This window comes from Giraffa tippelskirchi, chromosome 3 (assembly GCF_054371585.1).
Source record: "Giraffa tippelskirchi isolate mGirTip1 chromosome 3, T2T-mGirTip1v1.2.pri, whole genome shotgun sequence".
In the NCBI taxonomy this organism is placed as follows: Eukaryota; Metazoa; Chordata; class Mammalia; order Artiodactyla; family Giraffidae; genus Giraffa; species Giraffa tippelskirchi.
Window position 1 is genome coordinate 46,969,329 of NC_137277.1, and position 19,277 is coordinate 46,988,605.

Genomic DNA, 19,277 nt, shown 5'->3' on the forward strand with positions numbered 1-19,277 from the left:
CCTTGGAAGGAAAGTTATGATGAACCTAGACAGCATGTTAAAATCAGAGAGGCCATTCCAGATGCTGCTGCTGCTGCTGCTGCTGCTGCTGCTAAGTCGCTTCAGTTGTGTCCGACTCTGTGCGACCCCATAGACGGCAGCCCACCAGGTTCCCCCGTCCCGGGGATTTTCCAGGCAAGAATACTGGAGTGGGTTGCCATTTCCTTCTCCAGTGCATGAAAGGGAAAAGTGAAAGTGAAGTCGCTCAGTCGTGTCCGACTCTTAGCGACCCCGTGGACTGCAGCCTACCAGGCTCCTCCATCCATGGGATTTTCCAGGCACGAGTACTGGAGTGGGGTGCCATTGCCTTCTCCGGCCATTCCAGATACTTGGGTGTAACTCCAAAAGGCAGGACAAAGAGAACAGATTAACTTATGCACTTCTTTGCTTCCACTCCTCTTGGAGCCCTATTTGCCTTCTGATTCTAACTCCCTCCCACGGTGCCGCCAACTTAGGTTGAAATCTCTGTTTGGCTCAGTGCTCTGCGAATAACTCAGTCCATTCTTACTGAATGAATCAAGTGTTTTCAGGAATGGAGACTATGTGTAACTTCAGGCATGTATTCTCAGACCATCTCTTAGATTCTCTAGGAAACCAATATCCATCCTGAGACATTAAGCCCAGTGCCAGCAAGTAGGGATTTTGGTATCCAAGTGTCCTGGGTGAGAATCTCAGCCCCACCTGTGACTACCTGTGAGATCCTAGACAAAGCTAGTTAACTTCCATTTCAACATAAAGCAAGTTGGGTTGTTTGGAGGACCAATGAGACAATGTTGCCAGTCACCCCAGCACAGGGTCTGGCTCCTGGGAAACACTCAATGATGTCAGCTACTCCTCTTCGCCATTACTGACCATTTACTAGGGACCAGACACAGTCATTTGTTCAATAGAACCCATTTCTTATTATGACTACAGTGATCCACTGCTATATTTATTAAATGGATAACCAACAAGGACCTTCTGAATAGCACAGGGAACTCTGCTCATTGTTATGGGGCAACCTGGCTGGGAGGGGAGTTTAGGGGAGATATATGTATCTGTATGACTGAGTCTCTTTGCTGTCTACCTAAAACTATCACAACATTGTTAATCGGCTATACTCCAATGTAAAATAAAAAGTTTAGAAAACAAACAAAAACAAATGCAGTGATTGGCAGACAGTTCTTCCCAAAAGGTCCATGTGTTTCAAAGACATTGTCTCAAAGACTCTTTGAGAAAGAAGGATCAGCAGGGCCTTCCATGCCCACTGGGCAAAGCCAAGCAAGCTCAGAATCACAAGGCAGTGGAATCGGGGAAGTCGAGGCCTGAATCCAAGGCTTAGCTCAGCCACCTGCATGCCTCAAGGAATTCCGTCATATTTGTGAAAGAAAAGAGTTCAATGAAAATGAACACTAAGGTCTTTTAGGTGTTATGACAGATTCTGGGGTTTCTGAGGAAGTCTAAGGTGGAGTTGCAGCATGAAGGCAGCCGTTCTAATTCCAGGAAGACTGTTCTTTGGCTCATGCCTTCTCCTTGGGAATCCTAAAGAAGCTAGGATAACAGTCGCCATAGCCGAGGACACGCCTCTTGTCTTGTCTGCCTGCCATGCTAACCACAGGCTCCGGATTCCTGTAATAACTTAACTGCAAGGAATGTCCTCAACTCCCTTTCAGATGTCTGCTGGTTCGGCAGAGACTGAGGCCAGAGGGCATCCAGATACATGACCAGGCAGCCAGATGGAGAATGTGCCCCTTGATCTCGAAGTATGTCCTAATCATGACAGCACAGATGCTGGGTTTTGGGGGAACTTGAAGTTTCCTTAACTCCTGTGTACCTTGGCTTTCTGACTATAAAATGGAAATGAACAATACCTACTGGATGGTGTTGGAGTACTGAATATTCCCAGTGCAGAGTTAAGTACTGCATGAGTATTACATCTGCATGATCTAGATGGCTTCTTCCACATCTTAAATCTGACGATTCTATTAATAGAATTCAGCTTTATAGCTTAAAAAAACCCTATAGTTCTACTAAGCTTCACTTGTACCACCATCCTACATTTTAAAGAACAAAAGGATTTAATACACTGTTGGTGGTGCCTGCCAAGACTTCAGGACTCCTCCTTGGCTTGAAGGTCCCCGGGCTGTTGTTTGAGGGTGGATTAGTCATTTGTTCAATAGAACCCATTTCTTATTATGCATATAGTGATCCACTTCTATATTTATTAAATGGATAGCCAACAAGGACCTTCTGAATAGCACAGGGAACTCTGCTCAACGTTATGTGGCAGCCTGGCTGGGAGGGGAGTTTGGGGGAGAAGGCTTTCTTTCGGCATCCTTGTGACTTCTGTTTCCCCGGCTTCCTTTCTTTTCTGCAGAGTTGTCACTTCAGAAAAAGGGGAATCTTAAGAATAAACCATTTGGTTTAAGTCTGCGGTCTCTCTGGATGTAACTGCACCCTGCCCCTCCCCCTTTCTTTTGATCTCAGCTGCAAATGGAAACTTGCCCAGTCCTGGCCCACTGCTTCCCTCTCCTACTTCCTGGAAATCTCCTGGCTGCTTCACTCGCTCAGCACATTGAAGATTCCACTTCGTCATTCATTGAGGAGGATGCCGTCTGGGGCCAGCCTCGCTCTCTCATGGGCTCCACCCTCTCGGTTTTTCAATAAAAGGCAGGCAAAGCCACTGGAGGAGCAGAGAGGCTGAGACCAATCCAGAGACCAACAGCTCCCACGCTGAAGCTTGAATCCTCTCGCTGCAACATGAAGGTCTCCACTGCCCTCCTCTGCCTGCTACTCACAGTCGCTGCCTTGAGCATGGAGGTGCTTGCTCAGCCAGGTGAGCCCCCTTCTCCTTCCCTCTGAAGCTCATCGCCCCCTCTCTGGGTCATGATGGGCCAGCAGAGCAGAAGGGTACCTGCACTCTCGCTTTCACTACAAGATCAGGAAAGTCCAAGAGGCGTAGGAGTGAGCTTGATCACACAGCTTCTCTTGGATGGTGCCTGGATGAGAATTCCAGCTGTGGACCTCAAATCCAGCTCCTTCCAAGATTCCGGCTCTGGAGACCTGAGCCCAGTGCAGTTACTGCCCTGGCTCCTTTCAGCAGCATTTGGGGGCTGGGATATAAAGAGAGGGGGTCTCTGGCAGGGTGTATCCAGATACTATGGAGGCCGGAGGAGAAGATCTGAAATCTGGACTCCAGAGACTCAGTTTTGCAGAGGCAGTGGGTATCAGGGAAACTCACAACCAAGCATCCATTTCTTCTTACCTAAAGGGGACCCTTAGTTAACTTTGATAACTTGGATTATTTGCTCCTACTAACAGAATTTCCCCAAATTATCTAGTTTTAACAAAGCTCCCTTCCCTCAGTTCATTGTCAGTGCTATATGCCCATTTTAGGGCTTAGGAAACTGAGTCCATCTGATATTGTAGCTTTGAAGCACAAGCTGAAATATTAGGATTTAAGAGGTTTTCTCTGCACCCCTGACTCCCTTTTGCCTTCTCCTTACTTCTCTTTCCTGCTCTGATTGAGATCAGAAAGAACCTAGTCCATTCTAAAATGCTTTTTCTTTGTGGTTCTATTTCCAGATGCAATTAACTCCCAAGTCACCTGCTGCTATAATTTCACCAATAAGAAGATCTCCAGGCAGAGGCTGACGGACTACAGAAGGGTCACCAGCAGCAAGTGTCCCAAAGAAGCTGTGATGTAAGTTGAGCACACCAGCCATCCATGGTCCAGTTCTTCCTCAGGGTGCAAGGGGCAAGGCTCACACAAACATAACATCAGAGAGTTACATGATCTAATCCAATATCCAAAAGTGCTCCCAACATCACGCTCCCTCTGGGTGCTCATTCAGACCATCCCAGTTTCTTTAGCCTGAAGTCAGGATGGTTTCAACTGGGGCATCTATATGATCAGCTTGCCATGGGCGCCCTCCTTCCACCTGCTTTCCTCCTTGAGTTCCCGTGGCAGCTTCGGGGCAAATAGGCTACATTTGTAGGCTGAGATTTCAACGCAACTCCATCTAACCTTACCCTCTCTCTCTCCTCTGCAGTTTCAAGACCATCCTGGGCAAGGAGATATGTGCAGACCCCGAGAAGAAATGGGTCCAGGACTCCATAAACCATCTCGACAAGAAAAACCAAACTCAGAAGCCTTGAGCACTCACTCCACAACCCAAGAATTTGAAGACAATTTGTGTTCTTCTGGCTTTCCCTAACTGCCCTCTGACATTACCTTATTATAATTTTAAAAAGTATGAACTTTATTGATATGAAACATGATGCCTTAAGTAATGTTAATCTTATTTAAGTTATTGATGCTTGAAGTTTATCTTCCATGACTACTAGTGTTTTTTGTTTTTTTTGGTTGTTTGTTTGTTTTTATGGAGATTTGGACAAATTGCTTTCCTCTGTGAATCTCAATTCTACCCCTGGGATGGTGGAAGGGTCCTTGCAAGAATGATTAATGCAAGAACTTTTGGTTTTACATTCTAAGTCATTGCTAAAACTGCTATTGTGGAAATATATATTATGTAACTATTGAAAAAATACATATATATATTTTTGTACAAAACCTGACTGTTGGCATTTTCTTGAAGGAAACTTAGAAACTGAGTATAATCTTGGTTGATGGGGGAGGAGCAGGGTTTCAAAGTGTGAGGTTCATGTTTGGGAAGAATAAGAATGTGAACTGGCTGTGGTCTTTTTCACCAGGTGAGCTCATCTGAGTTCCTACAGAAGAATTTTTAAGCCAGGACGCAATCAGGCATTTCATCACTACCACGACAGTTTCCAACACCATCTGCCCCGATCCCAGTGACCCTTGTCACCTGTTTAGCAGCAGCCGGCTCATCACCATTGTCGTGTTCACAGCCCTTGACCCCTGCCCTCACTCTCTCTCACAATCTATTGCAACTTCCTCCTAACTTGGTTACTTTCCCTTAATTTCTCCCCCTCCAATTAATCCTCCAACTTGGAGTGATACAGACACTGAAGACATTGGGAAATGACCATTGATAAGATTAATTTAGAAGATATGACTCAGACTTTGCCTTCCAATGCAGGGGCTGCAAGTTCAATCCTTAGTTGGGGAGCTAATACCCGACACACCTCAAGGACAAAAAAAAAAAAATTAAAAAACAGAAGCAATGTTGTAACAAATTCAATAAAGACTTTAAAAATGGTACACATCAAAAAATCTTTAAAAAAGGAAGACATGACTTGAACTTATCTTTGATGATTGAATGAGATTTTTCTAGAGAAATTTCAAGATCATGAAGAAAAAGAGAGGGAATTCCCTAATGGTTCAGTCGTTAGGAGCCCATGCTCTCACTGCTGAGGGCCTGGGTTCAATCCCTGGTGGGGAAACTAAAATCCCACAAGCTATGTGGAGTGAAAAGAAATGGAAAAAAAGAAAAGGAAAATAGTGAGAGCAAATACCTAGAGGTAAAAATGATGTTGACGTGTCCATCAAAGAGGGAGAAAAACAATTAGATGGGAATTGAGGTCCATGCCTTTCAAGTGATGGGGAAGATGAGAAATAAAGCTTGAGAAGAGAGTTTTAAATATCTAGGTGGCAAGTTAATATCCAACTTCGTAGGTTAAAAGGAGATGTTCGGAATGATTGGTCCAGTAAGAAAGGACATGACTGTGCTCAGCGGTTCAGAGAAGAGTTTCAGTAAATGAACCTTATGGGCTTCAAGCAGACCTGGACAAGAAGGGACAAGAGAGAAGTTACTGCTGTGGTCCAGGCAAGAAATGCTGAATGTCTGAATATGGAGTCTAAGGGGTAACACTGGAAGAAAGAGCTGGGCAGAGTGAAAGGCTGGGTGTTTTAGATGGAGCAGAAGAACCGTGGCTTAAGAGGAAGTCCCTTCTATAACCCACATTTTAAAGGGACAGCTTGTCTGAAACCAGAATGCATTGCTCTCCACCACTATCTCCCAGTCCCAACTCCAGGAGCCTGCAAACATCCAGTTAGATGGATGAGACTCTTTTTCCTGAGTGTCCACCTAAGGTGTCTATTCTCTTGCATGGCATTTGATCTCCTTGTGAGGCATTTGACCCACGTAGACACAGCTCCTCCACTAAAGAAAGTGGATATCTTGCCCTACTGAATAAACTCTGCATGGTGAAACTGCAGATCCCCAGGCCACTCGGTGGGGAGATGGATGGGGTATCAAGTTAGATCAGGCAGTGCCTTTGGCAGCAGGGAGAACACTGACAGAAGGACACTGGGGTCCTAATCCCAGAACTGGCACTGACTCTCAGCTAGGGCAAGTTGAATATTTTGAGTCTCCATCAATAAAATGGGAATAATGATGTACTGCTTCCCCAGTGGCTCTGGGGTAAAGAATCTGCCTGCCAATGCAAGAGATGCTGGTTCAATCCCTGGGTCGGGAAGATCCCCCGGGGAAGGAAATGGCAACTCACTGCAGTATTCTTGCTTGGAGAATCCCCTGAACAGAGGAGCCTGGTGGGCTACAGTCCATGGGGTCGCAAGGGTCAGACTTAGTGACTCAACAACAAAACAACAATGATGTGTTACAAATAGGAACTCAGCAGAACCTCGGTTTTGGGATCCAGGAGTGTGTCTTTTGGAAAGCTTTCATTTCTACCACCTAGAGTGGAAGAGGAAGAGGGGATTCTGCTTTTAGACTCCTGAGCCTGTCCCAGAGACCCTGATTCTGGCTGAGGGATTCCATCAAAGCTCCAAGGAACGCTCCCAAAGTGCCCTGGGAGTATATCAGTCAGCAGACAATTCATTGACAGCTATTAAAGGCACTCGACCCTTGTGCCAGGTCCAACAGTCTCCCTTGCCCCTCCTTCCCTCCTCCAATCTTCAGCCTTGATCACTCGACTTTCAGTGGATGCCAGGAGGCAAAAACAGAGTGGGTGCAAACAAAGGGGACATCATCATCTAGCTTACTGAGCATCAGATCTTCTAATGTCAGGCAGATTTGAAGTGGAGGGTCTGAAACAACAGGAGGCTGAGGGAGGGGCCATGCATGTGCTCAAGCCCCCAAAATAATCTGTTCACATTTCCTTTTCAAGGCACATCTATTCACTTTCAGAAAACCGTGGGCCCATTTGTTGCAGTGCCAGCTGCATGGGATTCCTTGCTCCTTGCACGATGAGTGTCTGAGCACAAAGCTCTGGCAAGAGGCCCTGTTTTAGGAGGGAATGCCAAGTATAATGAATTCATATCCTGTAGCAACCAAGGGTCTGTTCCAGGAAACCTAGGCTTTTCTCATCATTCTCAAAATTCTTCCAACCTCTTCTCATTGCCCCATTCTAAAGCCACTGCTACATTTTTCAATGTTTGCTATAGCAGCACCCCCGGCCACCCAGGTGGCCTAGTGGTAAAGAACCTGACTGCCAATGCAGGTAGATGTAAGACACTTGGGTTTGATCCCTGAGTCGGGAAGATCCTCTGGAGGACACATCAATGCACTCCAGTATTCTTGCCTGGAGAATCCCCATGGACAGAGGAGCCTGGTGGGCTATAGTCCATAGGGTTGCAAAGAATTGGACAGGACTGAAGCAACTTAGCATACACAATTGCATAGCAGCACCCCACTTCCAGGTACCAAAATCTGTACTTGTTTCTTATTGCCTCTGTAATAAATGAACATTAACTTAATGCCTTAAAACAACACAAATGCATTATCTTACAGTGCTGGAGATCAGACATTTAAAGTGGATCTGGAGGGCTTCTAGAGGGCTTCCTTCTGGAGTCTCTAGGGGACAATTGGTTTTCTTACCTTTTCCAACTTCTAATATTTATTTATTTATTTTTATTTATGTATTAGGCAGCTCTGTCTTGTCACAGGTGGGATCTTTAGTTGCAGCACCTTTTCTAACTTCTAGAGGTTTTCTGCATCCCTTAGCTTCCAACCCCCCCCTTCCTCCATTCATAGCAACTTTAAGCAGGAGTAAGGATGGCGTTCTATAGGTCAAAGTTCACAAATTCTGTTGAAATTGTTGTTTAGTTGCTAAGTCACATACAACTTTTTTGCGACCCCATGAACTGCAGCCCACCAGGCTCCTCTGTCCATGGAATTTCCCAGGGAAGAATACTGGAATGGATTGCTATTTCCTTCCCTAGGGGATCTTCCTGACCCAGGAATGGAACTCACGTCTCTTGCCTTGGCAGGCGGGTTCTTTACCACTGAGCCACCAGGGAAGACCAATATTGAAATTAAGATGGTATTAACCTAAGCTAGGTTCTTACAGATGAAAGCTCAGTTCAGTTCAGTCGCTCAGTTGTGTCTGACTCTTTGCGACCCCATGAACTGCAGCATGCCAGGCCTCTCTGTCCATCAGCAACTCCCTGAGTCCACCCAAACCCATGTCCATCGAGTCGGTGATGCCATCCAGGTATCTCATCCTCTGTCATTCCCTTCTCCTCCTGCCCTCAATCTTTCCCAGAATCAGGGTCTTTTCCAATGAGTCAGCTCTTCGCATCAGATGGCCAAAGTATTGGAGTTTCAGCTTCAACATCAGTCCTTCCAATGAACACCCAGGACTGATCTCCTTTAGGATGGACTGGTTGGATCTCCTTGCAATCCAAGGAACTCTCAAGAGTCTTCTCCAACACCACAGTTGAAAAGCATCAATTCTTCTGCGCTCAGCTTTCTTTGTAATCCAACTCTCACATCCATACATGACTACTGGAAAAACCATAGCCTTGACTAGATGGATCTTTGTTGGCAAAGTAATGTCTCTGCTTTTTAATCTGCTGTCTAGGTTGGTCATAATTTTCCTTCCAAGGAGTAAGCGTCTTTCAATTTCATGGCTGCAGTCACCATCTGCAGTGATTTTGGAGCCCAGAAAAATAAAGTCAGTCACTGTTTCCACTGTTTCCCCATCTATCTGACATGAAGTGATGGGACCAGATGCCATGATCTTAGTTTTTTGAATGTTGAGCTTTAAGGCAACTTTTTCACTCTCCTCTTTCACTTTCATCAAGAGGCTCTTTAGTTCTTCTTCGCTTTCTGCCATAAGGGTGGTGTCATCTGCATATCTGAGGTTATTGATATTTCTCCCAGCAATGTTGATTCCAGCTTGTGCTTCTTCCAGCCCAGCGTTTCTCATGATGTACTCTGCATATAAGTTAAATAACAGTAATCTTCATTGTGCCCACTAAGACAATAACTCAAAAATATATAATAAAAGAAAAAGGGAAATAAAATAGTACAGTAGCAACTATGTAGCACACACACAAAAAATTAAAAAGTAATGGAAAGAAGACTGATGTCAGGAAAATGGACAAATAAGATGTCCCTTGCTCATATATCCCCATCAACAAATTTTGCACCCAGCCATGGACAAAAGTGCCTTTTTGGAGCTGTGAGATTTAGCATCATATGCCAAGCAACCTAGGAGGAGTCCTGCCCACCCATTCACCCGTGCTAGGTCAAAAACATACAGATCATGGTCCTGACTGTGAAATCTGCAGTAGCCTGTGAATTGGTACCTTGTCTGTGGTTTGGAAGCCCTTGGAGAACAGTGTCTTAGACAATTACCCACAGATGAGAGAGCCTTTGTGGAAGCCAAGTTTGTAGTGGAGAAGTCCAGGTTTGCACAACACACAGTTGGAACAAAAAATTTAAGTTTGGATGCATTGGAGACAGTAAGAGGACCAGTTTCACATTACGTGCATCACCCTTCCCCCAAAGTGGCACAACTCAGTGCCAAGAGAAACCTTCTTGGCTGGTTTGATTATTTCTCCTGGGAGGTTGGTGACTGGGGGTGGGTTGGGAGGGAGAGAGTGAGAGTTTGAACTTCTCCAGCTTCCCAGCTATATGGACACTGCTATGGAGACCCACTTCCTTCTTCCTTCACAGAGTTCTGAGTCCTGAACTGCATGACCAGGGGTTAAGAAGAGGTTGGGAAAACAGCAGGTAGAACTTTGGGGGAGGGACTTCCCTGGTGGTTCAGTGGTTATGGCTTCGCCTTGCAATGCAGGGGGTGCGAGTTCGATCCCCGGTCAGGGAGCTAAGAGCTCACATGCCTGAGGGCCAGAAAAAAGCAAAACATAAAGCAGAAGCAATATTGTAACAAAAATTCAATAAAGACTAAAAAAATGGTCCACATCAAAAAATATTTTTAAAAAGAAATTTTGGGGAGGCATTAGAGGGAGGCTGCTGCTGCTGCTGGAGAGGGAAATGGCAACCCACTCCAGTATTCTTGCCTGGAGAATCCCAGGGACGGCGGAGCCTGGTGGGCTGCCGTCTATGTTGCTAAGTCGCTTCAGTCGTGTCCGACTCTGTGCGACCCCATAGGCAGATCCTAGTAATTGCATTGCAGACCCCCAAGATCTCAGCTGCAGATCCCTATAAGAGGCCCGCATCACTACATGAGCCTCACCCACACCCATACCCAACCTGTGGCTGGTTCCCAGTGACGGATCCTGAAAATGACTAGAGTGAGCTTCGGCAGACACCTAGCAAGCAGGCGCAATAAAAAACCTGCCTGAGCCTGGGCGCCACCTAGTGAGCACACGCAGCAAGCCCGCCTGGATCTGTGCGCCAGGCAGAGACCTACCTTTGTTCTAGTTCTGCCCTTGAGAAAGCAAGCCAGGCCGTCAGCACTTGGCCTGGTGTGTTGTAGGCTTGCGAAGAGGCAAGCAAGTTGAAGGATTCGGCCACAAGAGGGAGCTTAAAGCATGGAGCAAGCATATATTTAGACGTTCTGAGACAGCGTCAAAATTCCCAGCGGTGCCAATAGAAAGTATTTCTCTCCTGAAGTCACTCAGTTACGACCTGAGAGAGAGTGACTGCTTCTTCAGATTCAAAGAAAGTGGGACTTCCCTGGTGGCCCAGTGGCTAAGACTCTGCACTCGCAGTGCAGGGGGTCTAGGTACAACCCCTGGTCAGGGAACTAAAGATCCTGCATACTGCAACGATCGAAGATCCTGAGGGCGGCAACTAAGACCTAATGTAGCCAAATAAATAAATATTCTAAAAAAAAAAAAACTTTGGAGAAAGTGACACAAGACTTCAAGAAATACGAAAAATCAAGGAAACATGACAGCGTCAAAGGATCACGATAATTTTCCAGTAACTGACTCCAAAGACATGGAGATCTATAATTTCCCTGAAAAAACAATTTAACGTGGCCTTTTTAAGAACTCTCAATGAGCTACAAGAATGTGAAGAAAGACAATTCAACAAAATTAGGCAAAAAATGAACAAAATGAGAAGTTTAACAAAGAGACAGAAACTATTTTTTAAAATTCTGGGGCTGGAGATACAGTGAATGAAATGAAAGATGCAATAGGTTCCATCAACAGCAGAATGGACCAAGAAGAAGAATTTGTAAAATGGAAGACAGGACCTTTGAAATTATTAGTCAGAGGAGAAGGAAAAAGAAAAAGATTGAAGAATGACTTTGCGCTCTATAGAATAAAGAAACAATCTGTGAATTAGTGAAGTCCTAGAAGGAAAAGAGATGGGGGAATGGGAAAGAAAGCTTATTTAAAGAAATAGTGGCTAAGAACCTCCCAAATATGTAGAGAGATTTAGATATTCAAGTTGATGAAGTTCATAGGTCCCCAAACAAATTCAAAGAGAACTTCTCCAAGACATATTTTAATCAAACCGTCAAAAATCAAAGACAAGGAGAGAATTTTTAAAGGAGCAAGAGAAAATAAGCATGCAACTTAAAAAAGCAACACCCATAAGGCTGTCAGTAGATTTCTCACAAAGAAACTAACAGTCAGGAGAGTGGGATGTTATCATCAAAGTGCTTAAACAACAGCAACAAAACTGCCAATCAAGAACACTCTATCTGGAAAAGTTGTCCTTTAAAAATGAAGAAAGAGAAAGATTGCCTCAGATAAGCAAAAACTGAAGGAATTTACTACCACTAGAACTGCCTTAGAAGAACGGCTGAAAGGAGTTCCGTAAATTGAAATAAAAAGACACTAATTAGTTATATGAAAATATACAATACATAAAGGTAAGCATATAGTCAAATTCAGAATATTCTAGTACTGTAATATAATTATATACTAACCACTTAACTCTAACACCAATGTTAAAGGACAAAAATATTAAAAATAAATACAGCCACAATAATTTGTTACTGATTATACAACATACAGAGAGGCTAATTGTAACATAACAAACATAAAAAGAGGTTAAGTAAGTAGATGGAAGCTCTATACAGTCAGGAAAACAAGACCAGGAGCTGACTGTGGCTCAGATCATGAACTCCTTATTGCCAAATTCAGACTTAAATTGAAGAAAGTAGGGAAAACCACTGGATCATTCAGGTACAACCTAAATCAAATCCCTAAAGATTATACAGTGGAAGTGACAAATAGATTCAAGGGATTAGATCTGATAGAGTACCTGAAGAACTACAGATGGAGGTTTGTGACATTGTACGTGAGGCAGTAATCAAGACCATCCTCAAGAAAAAGAAATGTAAAAAGACAAAATGATTGTCTCAGGAGGCCTTACAAATAGCTGAGAAAAAGAAGAGAAGCTAAAGGCAAAGGAGAAAAGGAAAGATATACCCACTGGAATGCAGAGTTCCGAAGAATAGCAAGAAGAAATAAGAAAGCCTTCCTCAGTGATCAATGCAAAGAAATAGAGGAAAACAATAGAATGGGAACACTAGAGATCTCTTCAAGAAAATTAGAGATACCAAGGGAACATTTCATGCAAATATTCATGAGCACAATAAAGGACAGAAATGGTATGGACCTAACAGAAGCAGAAGATATTAAGAAAAGGTGGCAAGAAAACACAAAAGAACTATACAAAAAAGATTTTCATGACACAAAAAACCACGATGGTGTGATCACTCACCTAGAGCCAGACGTCCTGGAATGCAAAGTCAAGTGGGCCTTAGGAAACACCACTATGAACAAAGCTAGTGGAGGTGATAGAATTCCAGTTGAGCAATTTCAAATCCTAAAAGATGATGCGGTGACAGTGCTGCACTCAAGATGCCAGCAAATTTGGAAAACTCAGCAGTGGCCACAGGACTGGAAAAGTCAGTTCTCGTTCCAATCCCAAAGAAAGGCAATGCCAAAGAATGCTCAAACTACCGCACAATTGCACTCATCTCACATGCTAGCAAAGTAATGCTCAAAATTCCCCAAACCAGGCTTTAACAGTACGTGAACCGTGAACTTCCAGATGTTCAAGCTGGATTTAGAAAATGCAGAGGAACCAGAGATCAAATTGCCAGCGTCTATTGGATCATCGAAAAAGCAAGAGAGTTCCACAAAAACATATACTTCTGCTCTATTGACTATGCCAAAGCCTTTGATTGTTTGGATCACAACAAACTGTGGAAAATTCTTAAGGAGATGGGAATACCAGACCACCTGTCCTGCCTCCTGAGAAATCTGCATGCAGGTCAGGAAGCAACAGTTAGAACTGGACTTGGAACAACAGACTGGTTCCAAATCGGGAAAGGAGTACATCAAGGCTGCATATTGTCACCATGCTTATTTAACTTATATACAGAATACATCATGCGAAATGCCAGGCTGGATGAAGCACAAGCTGGAATCAACATTGCTGGGAGAAATATCAATCACCTCAGATATTCAGATGACACCACCCTTATGACAGAAAGTGAAGAAGAACTAAAGAGCCTCTTGATGAACCTGAAAGAGGAGAGTGAAAAAGTTGGCGTAAAGCTCAACATTCAGAAAGCTAAGATCATAGCATCCGATCCCATCACTTTATGGCAAATAGATGGGGAAAGAGTGAAAATAGTGACAGATTTCATTTTTGGGGGTTTCAAAATCACTGCAAATGGTGACTGCAGCCATGAAATTAAAAGACACTTACTCCTTGGAAGAAAAGTTATGACCAACCTAGACAGCGTATTAAAAAGCAGAGACATTACTTTGCCAACAAAGGTCTGTCTAGTCAAAGCTATGGTTTTTCCAGTAGTCATGTAAGGATGCGAGACTTGGACTATAAAGAAAGCTGAGCACCGAAGAATTGATGCTTTTGAACTATGGTGTTAGAGAAGACTCTTGAGAGTCCCTTGGTCTGCAAGGAGATCCAACCAGTCCATCCTAAAGGAGATCAGTCCTGAATATTCATTGGAAGAACTGATGCTGAAGTTGAAACTCCAATACTTTGGCCACCTGATGTGAAGAACTGACTGATTGGAAAAGACCCTGATTCTGGGAAAGACTAAAGGCAGAAGAAGAAGGGGACAACAGAGGATGAAATGGTTGGATGGCATTACCAACTCAATGGAGATGAGTTTGAGTAAGCTCCGGAAGTTGGTAATGGACAGGAAGCCTGGCATGCTGCAGTCCATCGGATCGCAAAGAGTTGGACATGATTGAGTGGTTGACCTGAAGTAGAGTTCTGGTATGCTCTGGTATGCAACCAAAGTTGTTATCAGTGCAAATAGACTATTATATCTATAAGTTGTAGTATGTGAGCTTCAAGGTAACCACAAAGCAAAAAACTACAGCTGATAAGTAAAAGATAAAGAGAAGGTAATCAAAACTCACCACTTTGAAAAAGTACCGGTTCACAAAGGCAATGAGAGAGGAAGAAAGGAACCAGGCAACTACAAAATAATCAAGAAACAATAAGATGGCAATTTAAGTCTTTTCCTACCAATTATTACTCTCAATGTGAATGGATTGAGTTCTCCACAAAGACCATAGTGTGACTGAGTGGATTACAAAGACAGGACATGACTATATGCTTCCTACAAGTAATTCACTTCAATTTTAAGGACACACACAGGCTCAAACTGAAGGGATGGAAACAGATATTTCATGCAAGTGGAAACCAAAAGAACAGAAGTGGCTATACTTTTGAGCGTATATATATGCTCCCAGGTGGCGCTAGTGGTAAGGAAGACAAAATAGACATTCAGCCAAAAACTGTAAGAGACAAAGAAGGTCATTGTATGATGACCAAGGTGTCAACTCATCAAGAGAATATAACAATTATAAGTACATGTGCACCCAACATTGAAACAACTTGATATTCATATTAAGCAAATATTAATAGATCTAAAAGGAAAAATAGACAACAATACAATAATAGGGTACTTAAATACATCATTTTCAACAACAGATAGATCATCCAGAGAGAAGATCAATAAGAAAATTTTAGACTTGAGCTATACTTTAGACAAAATACACCTGACAGGCAAACAGAGAACATTTCATTCAACAGAAGCAGAATACACATTCTTCTTAATCATACACAAGACATCTTCCAAGATAGATCATATAATAGATAACAAAATAAGTCTCAATAAATGTATGAAAATCGAAATCATGGCAAGTATCTTTTCTGAACAGAATGGTATAAAGCCATAAATAAATAACGGGAGAAAAAGTGGAAAATTCACAAATATGAAAATCAAACAAACCCTCCTAAACAATGGGTAAATGAAGAATCAAAAGGAAAATCCATAGATATCTTGAGACAAGTGAAAATGGAAACTAAAACTTGTAAGATGCAGCAAAATATTCTAAGAGGGAAGTTTATAGTGACAAATATCTTCACCAGAAAAAAAAAAATCTCAAATAAACAATCTAACTGTACACTTTAAGAAACTAGAAAAAAGAGGAACAAACTTGGCCCAAAATTAGCAGAAGGAAGGAAATAACAAAGATCAGAACAGAAATAAATTAAATTGAGTCCAGAAAAACAACAGAAAAGATCAACAAAACTAAGCTGTTTTTTTTTTAAAGATAATCAAAACTTGACATTTGCTACACTAACTAAGATAAAGAGGAATATAAGACAAATAAATAACATCAGAAATTATAAAGAAAACATTACAAAAAATACCACAGAAATGTGAAAGATCAGATGGGACTACATGGACAATTTACACCTACAAATTAGATAAATAAAGTAGTGAGTAAATTCCTAGAAACATGCAACCTACAGAAAAACAAATTATGAAGAAACAGAAAATCTGAACAGACCAATAATAAGTAAGGAGATTGAATCAGCAATCAAAACTCTTCTAACAGAGAAAGGTCCAGGACTAGAAGGTTTCCCTGATGCTTTTTATCAAACATTTAAGGAAAAATTAATGCCAATTTTTCACAAACTCTTCCAAAAAACCGAAAAGGAAGAAACATGCTAAAACTAATTTTATGAAGCCAGCATGACTTTGATATCAAAGCTGGATAAAAATATTACAAGAAAAAAAGACTACAAGCCAATTCTCCTGATAAATATAGACGCAAAAATTCTCAATAAAATATCCCCAGCTGAATTCAAGAGTACGTTAAAAGGATTTTATACTACAATCAAGTGGGATTTAACCATGTAAGGGTGATTCAACATACACAGATCAATAAATATGATGCACCACATTAATAGAGTGAAAGATAAAACTCATACAATTCTCTCAATAGATGTAGAAAAAGCATTTGATGAAATACAAAATCCTTTCATGATAAAAACTCTCAATAAATGGGATATTAAAGGAATATACCTCAACATAGTAAAGGCCATAGATGGCATGTCCAGAGCTAACATCACACTCAGCAGTGTAAGGTTAATAGCTGAAACAGTGGTCTTCATACATGTTCGCAAATTATTTTACACTCCTTACATTTAGATATATGGCCTGTGTTCTCTTCCCTTGCACCTGGGAACCTAAAAGGAAAATGGGGAAATTCCTTGCATCTCCTTGACCTTGGTACCCCTATTTCCTTCTTTTTTCTACAGAAAGTGTTTTATTTCCCCAAAGCAGAAGCTTTCATATCAGCCAGAGGTCACATCTTGTGATCTGACTGAGCGTAGCTCCCACCTTCCCTAGCACTCCTGGCCTGAGAATAAAAACAGGCCAGCGTCAAGTCACACTTTTCTCTTTCATTTCTTAGCATCCTCCTCAGGACAGGGTGATGGCTCAGCAGATTTGGTACTCCATCTTGTGATTCATTCACAAAAATAAGGGCCTCTCACCCACTGACTTATTCCTTATTCCCATCTGTTCTCTATAAAAGACATGCAGAGCCACTAGAGGAACAGAGAGGCTGAGACCAACTCAAAAACCAGCAACTGCCATGGTGAAGCTCAAGTCTTCACCCTCCAACAGTGCCCTTCTGTGTCAGCGGCCTTCAGCACCCAGGTGCTTGCCCAGCCATGCAAACACCTCTCTTCTTCCCTCTGAAGCACATCACCGCCTCTCTGGGTCACGATGAGCCATCAGAGCAGAAGGGTACTCACACTCTCACTTTAACAACTGCTCTTACAAGATCAGGAAAAGTCTGAGATGGATAAGGAGTAAGCCTGATTGTACAGCCTCTTCTAGGCAGAACCTGGATGAGAATTCCAGCTGTGGACATAAAATCCAGCTCGTCCCAGTACACTTCAGTTCAGTTCAGTCACTCAGTTGTGTCCAACTCTTTGTGACCCCATGGACCGCAGCACGCCAGGCCTCTCTGTCCATCAGCAACTCCCAGAGTTTACTCAAATTCATGTCCATTGAGTCGGTGATGCCATCCAACCATCTCATCCTCTGTCGTCCCCTTCTCCTCCTGCCTTTAATCTTTCCCAACATCAGAGTCTTTCCAAATGAGTCAGTTCTTCCCATCAGGTGGCCAAAGTATTGGAGTTTCAGCTTCAGCATCAGTCCTTCCAACGAATATTCAGGACTGATTTCCTTTAGGATGGACTGGCTGGGTCTCCTTGCAGTCCAAGGGACTCTCAAGAGTTTTCTCCAACACCACAGTTGAAAAGCATCAATTCTTCGGTGCTCAGCTTTCTTTATAGTCCAAGTCTCGCAACCATACATGACTACGGGAAAAACCATAGCTTTGACTAGACAGACCTTTGTTGGCAAAGTAATGTCTCTGCTTTTTAATACGCTGTCTAGGTTGGTCATAACTTTTCTTCCAAGGAGTAAGTGTCTTTTAATTTCATGGCTGCAGTCACCATCTGCAGTGATTTTGAAGCCCCCAAAAATGAAGCCTCTCATTGTTTCCATTGTTTCCCCATCTATTTACCATGAAGTGATGGGACCAGAAGCCATGATCTTAGTTTTCTGAATGTTGAGTTTTAAGCTAACTTTTTCACTCTCCTCTTTCAGTTTCATCAAAAGGCTCTTTAGTTCTTCTTCACTTTCTGTCATAAGGGTGGTGTCATCTGCATATCTGAGGTGATTGATATTTCTCCCAGCAATGTTGATTCCAGCTTGTGCTTCATCCAGCCTGGCATTTCACATGATGTATTCTGTATATAAGTTAAATAAGCATGGTGACAATATGCAGCCTTGATGTACTCCTGTGGCCACTTCTGAGTTTTCCAAATTTGCTGGCATATTGAGTACAGCACTTTCACAGCATCATCTTTTAGAATTTGAAATAGCTCAACTGGAATTCCATCACCTCCACTAGCTTTGTTCATAGTGATGCTTCCTAAGGCCCACTTGACTTCACATTCCCGGATGTCTGGGTCTGGGTCTACATGAGTGATCACACCATCGTGGTTATTTGGGTCATGAAAATCTTTTTTGTATAGTTCTTCTGTGTTTTCCTGCCACCTCTTCTTAATATCTTAAGTCCATACCATTTCTGTCCTTTATTGTGCTCATGAATATTTGCATGAAATGTTCCCTTGGTATCTCTAATTTTCTTGAAGAGATCTCTAGTCTTTCCCTTTCTGTTGTTTTCTTCTGTTTCTTTGCACTGATCGCTGAGGAAGACTTTCTTATCTCTCCTTGCTATTCTTTGGAACTCTGCATTCGTACACCAGCTTGGGAAACATGATCTCAGTGCAGTTGCTACCGTGGCTCCTTTCAGCAGTGTTTGGGGACCAAAATATCAAAGAGGGGGCCTCTAGCAGTCGATGTGCAGAATATTTCCAGATATGTTGGAGGGCAGTCGAGGAGACCAGGATCTGAACTTCAGAGACACAGCTCTGCAGAGGCAGTGGTTATCAAGAAAACTCGTGATGGAGCAGAGATTGGCTGGAGTCTAATAGGCGACCCAAAGCTGAGAGCCCCTGGCCCTAAAGAATTATAATGTTCTATTTGCTCCTCCAAGCATGTCAGCCCAGAGTTGTCATCAGTTTTTCTCCCACTTTATAGTCCATGCAAGTGAGACCAAGAGTTTAAGGAACATCTGAAAGGATAGAGTCACTGGATTTAGGATGAGCAATTTCCCTTTTCTTTGACTCCTCCTTCCATGATTTTCTATACTTTATAAGCAGAAAGAACACACCCTAAATCGCCTTTCTTTTGTTGTTTTACTGCAGAAGGAATTAATTGTTCAACTGCCTGCTGCTCTA

At 42.7% G+C, this 19,277-nt stretch overlaps 1 protein-coding gene across 1 annotated transcript; it reads left to right on the plus strand.

Moving 5' to 3' along the window:
- Nucleotides 1-2,717: 2,717 nt before the first annotated feature.
- On the plus strand, nt 2,718-4,591 carry LOC145541519 (C-C motif chemokine 2-like). Its single transcript, XM_081578184.1, has 3 exons — nt 2,718-2,854; nt 3,604-3,721; nt 4,071-4,591. The coding sequence occupies exons 1-3, from the start codon at nt 2,779-2,781 to the stop codon at nt 4,174-4,176; spliced, it is 300 nt and encodes a 99-aa protein (XP_081434310.1). The 5' UTR covers nt 2,718-2,778; the 3' UTR covers nt 4,177-4,591.
- Nucleotides 4,592-19,277: the final 14,686 nt, after the last annotated feature.

Coding starts and splice junctions, on each gene's coding strand:
- LOC145541519 (XM_081578184.1), top strand. CDS start 2,779: ATGAAGGTCTCCACTGCCCTCCTCTGCCTGCTACTCACAGTCGCTGCC. Junction 2,855..3,603: donor GGAGGTGCTTGCTCAGCCAG/GTGAGCCCCCTT, acceptor TTCTATTTCCAG/ATGCAATTAACTCCCAAGTC. Junction 3,722..4,070: donor TGTCCCAAAGAAGCTGTGAT/GTAAGTTGAGCA, acceptor TCTCCTCTGCAG/TTTCAAGACCATCCTGGGCA.